The sequence below is a fragment of the Sminthopsis crassicaudata genome, chromosome 4 (assembly GCF_048593235.1).
Source record: "Sminthopsis crassicaudata isolate SCR6 chromosome 4, ASM4859323v1, whole genome shotgun sequence".
Classification (NCBI taxonomy): Eukaryota; Metazoa; Chordata; class Mammalia; order Dasyuromorphia; family Dasyuridae; genus Sminthopsis; species Sminthopsis crassicaudata.
The window spans coordinates 91,354,080-91,366,891 of NC_133620.1; the positions used below are offsets into that span (position 1 = coordinate 91,354,080).

Genomic DNA, 12,812 nt, shown 5'->3' on the forward strand with positions numbered 1-12,812 from the left:
GCTCATTCACTTTGCATCAGTTCATTTAAGTCTCTCCAAGTGGCTCTGTATTCATTCTGCTGGTAATTTCTTACAAACCAATAATATTCCATAACATTCATATACCACAATTTAATCAGCTCTTCTCCAATTAATGGGCATCCATTCAATTTCCAGTTTCTAGCCACAACAAAAAGGCCTGCCACAAACATATTTGCACATACAGGTCCCTTTCCCTTCTTTAATATCTTTGGGATATAAGCCCAGTAGTAACACTACTGGATCAAAGGATATGCACAGTTTGACAACTTTTTGTGTATAGTTCCAGATTGCTCTCCAGAATGGTTGGAACTGTTCACAACTCCACCAACAATGCATCAGTGTCCCAGTTTTCCTACATTCCCTCCAACATTTGTCATTTTCTTTTCCTGTTATCTTAGCCAATCTGAGAGGTGTATAGTGGTATCTCAGAGATGTCTTAATTTTCATTTCTCTGATCAATAATGCTTTGGAACACATAGTTTCAATTTTTTCATCTGAAAATTGTCTATTGATATCCTTTAACCATTTATCAATTGGAGAATGGTATTTGAGTCAATTCTCTATATATTTTGGAAATGAGACCTTTATCAGAACCTTTAGCTGTAAAGATGTTTTCCCAGTTTATTGCTTCCTTCTAATATTGTCTGCATTAGTTTTGTTTGCACAAAAGCTTCTTAACTTGATATAATCAAAATTTTCTATTTTGTGCTCAATAATGATCTCTAGTTCTTTGGTCACAAATTCCTTCCTCCTCCACAGCTCTGAGAGGTAAACTATCTCACGTTCTTTTAATTAATTTATAATCTCATTCTTTATGCCTAGATCATGAACCAGTTTTGATCTTATCTTGGTGTATGGTGTTAAGTGTGAGTTAATTTCTTCCATACTAATTTCCAATTTTCCCAGCAGTTTTTGTCAGATAATGAATTCTTATTCCAAAAGTTGGGATCTTTGGGTTTGTCAAACACTAGATTGCTATAGTTATTTGTAAAGTTCTGATCGTCTCTCAGTTGTGATCCTTCTTTGGGAGGAGGTTTCTTTTCTATATAATCTTTTCCTCTATGAGCAGGTTTCTTGGGAGGCTTCTGGAGCCTCCAGCCAGCCTCTTCTTCTTCCTGAATCCTGGCTCTGAATCTCCTCCAGCTCTTTCCTTCCCCAGTCCAGACTGCTTGTCCAGGCCCAATGTTGCCTCTTTTATCCTCCCAGAGAATGGGCGTGGGATAATGCAAGGGTTTCTGGGAAGAAGTACTCCAACCAATGAGCTTGCTCCTCTTATCAAGTCAACCTCAATTCTCACCTTGTCATTGTCCAGACAACCTGAGTTCTCACCTAGTAATCCTAACAGTTATTGATTATTTTGTCCTGTGAACCTAACCTATTACACTGATCAACCAGTCTATTTCTTAGACAATATGAAATGGTTTGGGTGACCTTTGCTTTATAATATAGTTTTAGATCAGGTACGGCTAGGCCACCTTCATTTGATTTTTTTTCCCATTATTCCCTTGAAATTCTTGATCTTTTGTTCTTCCAGATGAATTTTATTTATTTTTTCTAGATCATTAAAATAGTTTCTTGGGAGTCTGATTGGTATAGCACTAAATAAATAGATCAGTTTAGGTAGTACTGTCATCTTTATTAAATTCACTTGATCTGTCCAAGAGCACTTAATATTTTCCCAATTGTTGAGCTCTAACTTTATTTCTCTTTTTTAATGAAAGGATTTAAAGACACAAATAACCGTTATTGAGTACTTTTATTTTATCATTAAGTTTTTTCTATATTGTCTTATTATTGTGTTTTCTTTAATGAAAATTCTTATTTCTATGACTTCTTCTTTGCTCTACCAATTATTTAGGATTCAATTAATCTCCAAGTTGAAAATACTTAATTTTTACTTAAAAATTTTTAATCTTGGGGCTCAGTGGATAGAGTACCAGCCCTGAAATCAAGAGGACCTGAGTTTAAATCTAGTTTCAGACAATTAACACTTCATAGCTGTGTGACCCTGGGCAAGTCACTTAACCCCAATTGCCTCAGAGTTTTTTTGTTTTTTTTTTAAATCTTGCCCACCCCTCAATTAAAAAATAGGAAAGAAAAACAAAATCATTGTAAAATTATGTCTAGTTGAGAAAACAAGAATTTTACATTGGCCATATCCTGAAATGTATGTCTCATTCTGAATTCTAAGCCCATTATATTTGGTCAAAAGCATGCTTCAGCATAAATATTCAATAATTACAAATGGTCCTTTCAGTAAATGGAATTCTTAACTATGCCATAGTTATCTTAATACTGTTGTTATTGTATAAATCAGTCTCTTGATTCTGTTAACTTCATTCTACTTTGTTCAACCAAGACTTTTCAAGTGTCTAAAATCATTCATTCATTCTGGAACTTCGAGTCCTGATGACTGTCAGATTCTAGTATCTGATTCTAAATCTAGAGTTTGCTCATTGTTTGCCAGAAAGATATCTTTATAAATAGTAGTCTTCCTTTGAGACCATAGGATGTTTTGCTACCCAAGGGCTGCCTTGTCCCTTTCTCCTATTAAAATTTATGCTATGGTTTGGGCTTTTGGTTGTCCAGGTACTAGGCTGCCTGAATCCTATGGCCTGGACTGCCTGGTTAGCTTTTCCTTACATCCTTTATTTTCCACTCAATTTGGGATATATATACTCAAACTTTCTACAAAATTCTGTCAGGTTTTATGGTGAAATTCAGGAGAGGATAGAAAAGCTCATAGATGTTCATTTTTGGTTTTCTTTATCACTGTTTCTGGTACATTTTTAGTATTTACTGTTCTGTTAGTGGTGGTAGTGGTGGGGAAACCTAATCTACTCTAAGTCTTAGTACACTATCCTATTCCCTATAGTTTGACTCCAAGTATTTGAGGATCATTATTAAAAAAAAAATCAAAGGAATTCATATCTACAGCTCTCTAAAAGAATTTCTTTTTGCTATTAAATTTGGGGTAGAAATTAATACGACATTTTCATGGATTAAACTTTTCCAACTGCTCAGTTCACAGAAATATACTGTTACTGTATATGTTGGTATTGGTAATAAATATTTTAAGTCAATATGAGAGCAATATTAAGTTGTCTATTTGTTTTAGATAAGATTTTTTTTTGTCTTTTCACCAAAAATATAAAAAGCACAAAAATCCCAATAGGTTGACAAATATTCTAATCAGCAAGTTTCAGTTGTATTATATTAATCTGATCTAATGATATAATGAAAAATATTTATTCAGTGCATAATTCCATTTAGTGAAACATTTTCCAACCTAAGATGTTGGCTTAATTATATGTTAGCTACCAAGTTTGTTAGTACTTTACCTTCTACCTAACATAGATGGTATATCTTTCATCCCTAATGTAATAGTTGCTTTTTAAATACATGATTCATTCTTCAAATCTCAATTCAATTCAGCCTTGTCAATGAAGCTTCTCTTGATCCTTGCAATTGGAATTAAATTAAGTTGGTCTTAAAGTAAGATGTATTGAATGAATTAATGAACACTGAGCCTGTGCATTCCATGTTTGAAGCCTCTGACTTAAATGACACAGCCTAATTTAAAATTTTTTTTCTTCTATTTAGAAACAAATCTACTTGGGAGATGCACAACAAAATTTTTTGAAGATTTGCAAGTCAACCGCGATGTATCAGATGATATTGCTGTTAATTATAGATGTAACTGGAATTCAGAATTCATACATACAAAATGTACAAATGGGAAATGGCTTCCTGAAGTAAAATGTCCAAGTAAGAGTCTTTTCTTAATTCCTTGAAGCAAATTTTCCTCATCATAAAACTTCTTTAACTTAAAACAAACAAACAAACAACAATAAAAAAAAAAAGACAAAATAGAAAACTTAGAAAACACCCATAACAATGCAAATGATTTCTATAGCACTTTGGGATTTGCAAGTGTTTTTTTTTTTTGTTGTTGTTGTTGTTGTTGTTGTTATTTTTTTTTTCCAAAAGCATCCTGTGTAGTAGATAATTGAAGCATTATCATCCATTTTTTACCAATAATGAAAGCCAAAGTTATATAATGTTTTGGCTTTTCTTGCTTCACACAAGATCAACAAATTATTTTTAAAAGGGCTCATACCAACTATTTTTGTCTTAAATATAAATGGGGCAAATATTAATGTTATTTTGTTTTCCATTATTTCTGATGAGCTATTCTGTATAGGCATATGATATGTATATGTTAACTTTCTTTTTACTTGCTAACATTTTTATTGACCTCAGTGAGATTTTGCTAGCGACAAATAGCAGTTGCTGATATTGGTAGGTTAATTCTAATCAGTCATTTAAAGGCTAGAAGCCTAGATATTTTAGTCTTACCATAACTTTTTACTTAGGATTGTATTTCAATAAGCATCAGTTACATGCTACATACAAAAAATTGTAAGTTGCCAAATGCAAAGATAAATATGAATTACTCCTTCAAGGAATATTCTTTCTACTAGAAATAATTTACAAGATATGTAGGAAAATAAATACAAGATAAATTGAGGAGGGAGAAAGTGGTAGCAACCTCTTAAGGAATAGGGACCCACAGAAGTCTGAATATGAAGTAAATCTTGAAATAATACTTAGTTTATGAGTGGTAGAAACTGGTTTCCATCATGTTTCAAATCTCAAAAAATCTTTGAGTCATTCTCAGTCAAACTTCTAGGAAAAGCTCTTAATATTTATTGTTTACACTTTCTTTTTTATCACTCATTCAATATCCCTTGTAATCAATTTCTAACATGATAACTCAATTGAAATTGTTCTCTCCGAAGTTGCCAGTAATCTTTTAATTGGTGGTCTCTTCTCTGTTCCCATATTTTTCAACTCTACTTAATTTGCTATTATTGAATAACTTATCCTGCATTCTCTCCTCTCTGGATGTTTTAATCCTGACTCTCCTCTAACCACTGTTTCATTTCTTAGCTCATCTCAGTCTCCTTTAGTGACTTATCATTTATCTCATTCTTCATAATCATGGAAGTTTGCTTAGACTTTATTCTGGGCCCTCCTCTCTAAACTCATTCTTTTTCATTCAGTAATCATTTATTACACACCTACTATGTATTGGGCACTGTACTAAGCCAGGTAAATTCACTAGCTCCCCCGGATCTGATTAGAATTTCCATGCAGATGATTCTTAAATTAAAAAGCCCATTCTCTTCTCTAACATTAGTTACACATCACTAATTCCCTAATAGACATTTCAAGCTAGGTGCCTTGAAACTATGTCAAGCTCAATACATTCATAACTGAACTCATTTTTTCCACACACACAGCCCAATATTCTCATTTCCCAAACTTCCCTATTTCTATTGAAGAAACTTTCATTCTTCCAGTCTCCTACATGTGAAACCTTGACATAGGCCTCAAGGGCTCATACTCCTTCATCCTGCATAGCTATTTACCAAATCTTGCCTTTTGAGTCCCCTCATCTCTTACATCTGACCCCTTTTTTTCCACCTACAAAATTATCACCCTAGTTCCAGCAACACTTCTCACCTATACTGCTGTAATTGCCTTCTTCATTACTCCTTGATTCAAGTCTCTCCCTGATCTAGTCCATCTTTCACATTTATGCCAAAGTGATTTTCTTGAAACCCAGATCTGACTATTCATCAAAAGCCATGAGTTCTCTATTTTGTTTAGTGTAATAGGAGAGGGAAAGGTTTATTATTCCTGATTTATAGATGAGGAAACTGAGGCATACAACAGTTAAGTCACTTACTCAAGATAACACATTTAGGAAATGTCTGGAGCTGGATTTGAATTCATATCTTCCTGGTGCCAGATCATGCCCTCTATCCACTGTGATATTCAGTGCCTTCTAGAATGTGACAAATGCAAATAAGTAGAGTGCGAACATGGGGAAATGAATTAGAAGAACAGTTTGTATAGTTCTGCTGAAATTTAGAGAATGGGAAGTTAATATAAAATGAATCTGCAAAGGTCCTTAAAGCCAGGCTAAAGATTTTGTATTATGCTTTAGAGTCAGGAGAGAATTGATGAATGATATTGAACAAGGAAGAGACATTTTCAGACTTGTTTATTTGGAATATTATTTCAGAAATCTCCTATATGGAGGATTTCCCAAGAAGGAAGACTAGCTGTAGGGGAACTTTTCAATAATATATAACAATAGTCTACTTATGGCTCACGAGAGCCATAATGACCCTGGAAATGGACAGGAGAAAGAAGTCAAAAACATTATGGAGATAGAATCATCAATACTTAACATGAAGAAAGAGAAGGAGAAAGGAGTGCCTCCAATCCAAGCAAGTTTTGCATGAAGTGCCCTTTTTATTCAATGCATGTTAAAACCTTTTGTAACAATTCTTTTAGTTGTCTTTCTACAGAAAAGTTGTGAACACATCATTTATTTGATTTCAATTTTCTTCTGTCTTCTGTCTCTATTTATAAAAGCAAAGTCCAGTTTAAGATGATTCAGTTTCTTTAGGAATGGGTTAATTTGATGGTAACCATTTCACATTTAGTGTATCAGTGATTAAACTGATTATCTACAGGTAACCTAGAAACCATATGATCCCTGTCCTTCCAGTTTGCCATTATCATTGCAGAAGCAAAAGGCAGTTACGGAATACTGGGATTATTTTTTCCCTGGCTTCTTGACTTAGCATGACCTAAGGATTCATCATCAATTGCCCAGTATTTCCACATTTATTTATTTATTCTTGTCCTTAAGAATCTTATAATTATTAGCCAGAACATTAGTTGAAATCTATTCCCATGAGGAGAAACTGCTAGAGTCACTGTCTCACTATCATGAATCATAGGAATAGCATTTAGTAGAGAGTTGCCAAAGCTATATGTAATTTGGAGATTCACAGAAATAATGAGAGAAAACATCTATTAGGAAGTGTAGATAGTAAATAGATAGTTCTTATAATCATTTAGGCCAATGATTTTGTGTGATTTTTATAGTTTGTCATCATTCAACATGAACCTGGAATGGGTTCTGTGCAGGGGAAAACTGTGGCCCCTGATATACAAGTTAAATTTAATTGTTAATAACAAGATATGTAATACGTAATATTAATATCTTCCAGAAATGAAATTATGTGCTCCTCCACCTCAAATACCTAATGCTCAGGATATGACCACAACTGTGAGCTACCAAGATGGAGAAAAAATAGTTATTATTTGTAAAGAAAATTACCTTCTCCGAGGACAAGAAGAGATAATATGTAAAGATGGACAATGGAATTCATTACCACGTTGCATTGGTTAGTACTTAATATCTTGCTAAATAATCTTCCTTTAAAGTAATGTTGATTCCTCTATATGTAATTTCTAGTGGCTCATGTGACAATTTAAAAAGTATAGTCTCTAAATCCCCTGGAACTAAATTATTGTTTAGCAAATTTACTCTAAATTACTCTTTGAGCAAATTTGCTTCCTAGAAAACTGCTCAGGAAAGTGAGAAAAAAGACAACACTGATGTATTATTTCCTATTATATGAAAAGTTCCTTGGATCATATCTGGTGTCTCTATATTCCACAACAAAGAGTCAGTCATGTGGATAAATAGTGGATAGAAAGAGGAATCACAGAAAGAAAGAAGGGAGATCACAGATCTAGAACTGGAAAGAATTCTAGAGGTCATGTAAAGTCCAATAACATCTCTTTTTAGATTAGAAACCTGTGACTGAGAATGTAAACAATTTGCTTAGGGCTAGGTAGTAAAGAAAAAAACTAACATTTGCACTCAAATTCTCTGACCTTAAAATCAGGGATCTCCATATCCCTACTTCAATAAAATGTTTATAATTTTTTTTAAGTTGCCATTATTTTTAAATTCAAGAGGATATTTAAAAAAAATCTTCTATAGTTATATTTTTACTATGTTTTATAACTATGTTCTTTTTTCCATATAGAAAAACAGCCATGTTCCAAACCACCTGCTATACCATATGGAGCCATTAACCCAGTAAGAAGTTCAGAAGCAGATGATGAGAATTTAGAATACAGTACCTACGCACATGGCACTGCAGTAAATTATATGTGTCAAAAAGGCTTCAAGATGGTAGGAAGAGAGGAGATAACATGCAATATGGGAAAATGGAGTTCACCTCCTCATTGTGTTGGTAATGATGCTTCTTGGAGAGTATTTTTTATACAAAATTATAGCTCTAAATACTCAGAATAGAATCAGTCAACAAGAATGTATTAATTGCTTGTAGTATGCCAAAGCATTGTGCTAGAAATTTACAAATCAGTTGGGAAAATATTGCCTAGTGCAGATGCAAAGTATATTGATTATTATTCAACTAGACAATCAGAATTCAGTTTTCTTGACTCAGAAGAACAATTCTTCCTACTCCCCCACTATTGCCTTGTCATAATATTATGTACTTGTCAATTATTAAAAGAAAAAAAAGTGAAGGGTAATAAAAATGTATTTTCTAGCTATATGTATCTTATACATTATCTATTCAAGGCTTTGATAAGTGAATTACATTGTGAACTTTAAAAAAAAAAACACTATTTAAATGTGAGGCATAACTTCTACAATTTTCTTTTCTCTCAATCATCTCATTCAAAGATGAGTAAATTGAGGTCCAAAAGGACTATAGAGATTAATCACTAATATGGCAATTTAATAGCAGAATGAGATCTGGAATTCTTCTCTCTCATTTGATAGCTCTTTGTACTATTCAGTGCTATCATGTTATATATACATGGACTCCAAGGCTTTGTTCATATACCATGATGCCTTTTCTGTGTGTATGGCTTTTTTCTATCAACTGTTAACACTGATAAATATTAGTCTGTGCATTTTCACTTTCTTTCTCCCATGTCTTCAATACTCTCCTCTACATTTCTGCCTCTTAGTTCTCAACTTCCTTTAAGTTCTTCTGACTTTCTACTGAAAATTGTTCATGATTTCCTATAATTCTAGTGCCTTTCTCATAGTAATTATTTCAAATTGATCCTGCATTTGCCTTGTTTGTCCCTAGCTATTTGCACGTTATCTCCCCATTAGAATGAGCTTGTGAAAGCATGTATTATCTTTGACCTTGTCTTGTATCTTTAAAATGTAGAACAATGATTGCTGAATGAGTGAAATTTTTTATGTGGGAAGAGATTGATAGAATGTCAGGGATAGACTGCCTACATTCTCTTTAATAATGTTCATTTATGTTCATGGGACACAATGACTTTCAGCATATTTTTCTAAGAAGTAACAAAGCATACCTGTGTAAATATTGGAATTAGATTATAAATGATCATATATCAGAATCCATATCTAATACTTGTTTTTTGCTAAAACAGCCTAACTTAGCTGCCCCCATATCTAATACTTATTAACTATATTATCCTGAGCAAATCAACCTACTTCTCTGAATTTCAGATTTCCTCATTTGTAAAATCGAAAATGGAAAAATAAGAATCCCTCTGTATCTACCTCACAGAGTTATCACTATGCTCAAATGAGACCAAAAATGCAAGTACTCAGCAAATTTCAAGTCAATATAAAACTGTCAATTATTATTAATCATATGAAAATATATTAAAACACACTTTGAAAGTGTTACTGTGGGGCAGGTAGGTGGCACAGTGGATAGAGCACCAGCCTTGAATTTAGGAGGACCCGAGTTCAAATCTGGTCTCAGACACTTAACACTTCCTAGCTGTGTGACCCTGGGCAAGTCACTTAACCCCAATTAACTCAGGGGGAAAAAAGAGATAGAGAAAAAAATGAAAGTGTTACTGTATAACAATGCTTGTTTATTTTGTTATTGAATGTTCTAATAGTGATAGCTAATATTTATGTAGTACTTTAAGTGTACAAAGCATTTTATAACCATTAGCTAAGTTTTTTCTTACAACTTTCCTTAATGGTAGGTGCTATTATTATCATCTCTATTTTACAAATAAAGGCTTTAAAAGCACTGAGGTAGATGGAGGTTGTGACTTTTCCATAGTCACACAGCAACTAAATATCTGAGGCTAATTTGGACTCAGACTTTTAAGTACTGCTCTCCTGCTACCTGGCTGCCTCTAAAGCTGCCTTCTATAAAGCTATCATGTTGGATTCCATTTCAATAAATGTCAAGATGACATTGTCTGGTTGTTATTCCTCCAATTTCACCAGAAAAATAAACAAGTTTTGATTATTTTATAGCTTTTGGTCAAAACTTACTATTATTCCCAATTAACTTAGTTGATTTAAATAAGATATATAGTCTATTTAAAATTAAAATTAATGACTTTTTTCATTCTTTTTCAGGACTTCCATGTGGAAAACCACCTCTAATACAACATGGTATCATTCTTAATGAGTTAGACACTTATGAGTTTGGAGAAAGAGTGACATACAAATGTTTTGAGGGTTTCAACATCAATGGGTCAGCAACTATAGAATGTATTGGAGGAACTTGGCCTAGTCCACCACAGTGTAAAGGTAGTGAGCTCTTCTTTTGTTTTCCAGAACATTTTTTTTGAATAGTTAAATCTAGTTCAGAAGTTATTTCTGATACAGTAACCCTAACATGACCGAAATAATATAAAACTCAAATTATAAACTATATTTGAATTCCTAAAGACATCTTTTCAATTAGAATGTTTCAGATGTTTACTAGAAAGCTGAAAATTCAATGCAAAATAGAGAATAAATGTAATATAACAACTTAATAGTCATCAAACAGATTGTCCTCAATAATTTGCCTTTTTTAAAAGTTCTTTTATACATCCCAGTGTACTAGGGACAGAAAATAGGGCAACAAATTCTAATTGTTTCTTTACATTAACTTTACTCTACACAGAGTTAATAATCCCCAAAGAACTAAAGGGGTATGTGAACACATCCCCAGATATCAGATAGTCTCTTTAAGCCTAAACTCATACTTTTCCACAAGAAGGAAAAAAGCAGAATAAAACTTGCATTATACTGATGCTGATAATTCTCACTTTCTTTGTTTCAAGAATTTATAATTTAGACAGAGTATCTATGATTTACTTTTAAGTCCACTTTAAAATAAGTAAAGTGAGACTCAGAGAAGTCAATGAGTTTCCAGTGTTACACAGATAACAGTAAAATCTGAGGTTCAGTCAAGTCTCTGATTCCAGATACTCTTCCTATAATGTTACATGTTTCACTACTCATTTCAAAGAAAAGGGCAGGTGACTATTATAGCACTTCCTTTGGACTCAATCTCTCAGACTCAGAGGCTGGCTAACATCTATGCCTATCCTCAGGGCTCTAGGGGTAATTCTAAGAAGCTTGAGCAAATTTAATGCCAACTGGTATGCTTTACTAGTCAGTAAGTTCAACTTGGAAACAGTTAATGTAGTAATTTGTTCTGCTTGACTAAGTATATTTGTTACAAGTATTTGATTTTTTAAAATTTTATAAATATGTAAATTTTATATAAAATGTAATAAATATATAAATATTAAATAAAAATTTATATATAAATATAAATAAAGGTAAGATGGGAAGGAAAAAAAGTAAATGCTTGTAATTAAAAAAATTTAAAGGAAAAATTATTTACTGAGATGACAAAGTTAGATTGGAACAAAGAACAAACACTTCCTTAAATATCTGGAGCATAGCCTTCCATAAATACATATAGAGTCAGTGGTGAGGGTAGGCACAAACTTAACATGTAGACTTATGGAAAGGTGCAGGTATAGAGAACACATTTGACATAGAAGTAATTCGTAGCTCCTGTCTGCTGCAAGTCCCTTTTCCTGCTGCTAGTGGCCTCATGATGCTCCCCTTAGTATCTCTCTTTTCTGGACTTAATACTTTGAATCCCCTTTTATCTCTATATCTGGATAGGTTGCTCCTGGGAAAAACCATTGATAAAATCACACTTATTAGAAGTATTAAAGTAAGTGCATTACAGAATAAAAGTATATTTTGTTGGTATTGTTACTGTTGTTGGTATTGTAGTAGGTATCATCATAGTTATTTGGTCATATCTTTCTTTAAAATATGATTAATTAAACAAATAATTTTTTTTTCTCAGATGTGAAATGTGCACCTCCACCCCAGTTTGATAATGCTGACATGATTGGTATTTCAAGCCACTACTATATGCCAGGAGAAAAAGTGACTTATCAGTGTCTACCAAATTTCCAGCCTGAAGGCTTAACTGATGTAACTTGTATAGAAGGCTACTGGAAAGGGGATCCACAATGCAGAGGTACTAATTTGTTTGGATTGTTTCACTTCCCCAGTGATTTGATGACTGGCAATGGTCCTCAAACTTTTTAAATAGGGGGCCAGTTCACTGTCCCTCAGACTGTTGGAGGGCCAGACTCTAGTAAAAACAAAAACTCACACTCTGTCTCCGCCCTCAGCCCATTTGCTTTAACCCTGAGGGCCCATAAATGTCCTCAGCACATAGTTTGAGAACCTCTGCAAATTATGAGGAATTTTATCGACCAGTGTAGGTCACAGATGGGAGTTTAATCTAAGTCACTCTGATTCCAAGACAGAATCTCTATATGCTGTATCTTACTAAAAATGATTAAGCTAATCATGTTAATTCAAAGTGATTAAACTAATTGATTTAAAGTGCTTAAAAACAAATTGCTTCAGGATATCATGAGCTCCATGAAAGAAGCAACTGTCTAAAATTTTGGCAGAAACTTGAATTTAATATTTCCTTCAGGACTTAGTGTAAGGTTCTTTATGTTTCAAGTCCTTTTTTAAATGTTTGTTGAATTGAAATAATTTGAGTTAATTTTAATTTCTGTAGATATATTTAAGTAATATTTTTATTATAATTTTT

General features: G+C 33.0%; 1 protein-coding gene across 2 annotated transcripts in view; it reads left to right on the forward strand.

The window, feature by feature from the left end:
- LOC141565525 (complement factor H-like) overlaps positions 1-12,812 on the forward strand; it is a 106,537-nt gene that overhangs the window by 78,117 nt on the left and 15,608 nt on the right. For both annotated transcript variants that reach the window (XM_074308663.1, XM_074308662.1), the window contains exons 16-20: positions 3,625-3,789; positions 7,116-7,292; positions 7,944-8,153; positions 10,301-10,474; positions 12,045-12,221. In XM_074308663.1, the coding sequence (XP_074164764.1) occupies positions 3,625-3,789; positions 7,116-7,292; positions 7,944-8,153; positions 10,301-10,474; positions 12,045-12,221 (903 nt within the window). The remainder of the gene's footprint in view (positions 1-3,624; positions 3,790-7,115; positions 7,293-7,943; positions 8,154-10,300; positions 10,475-12,044; positions 12,222-12,812) is intronic.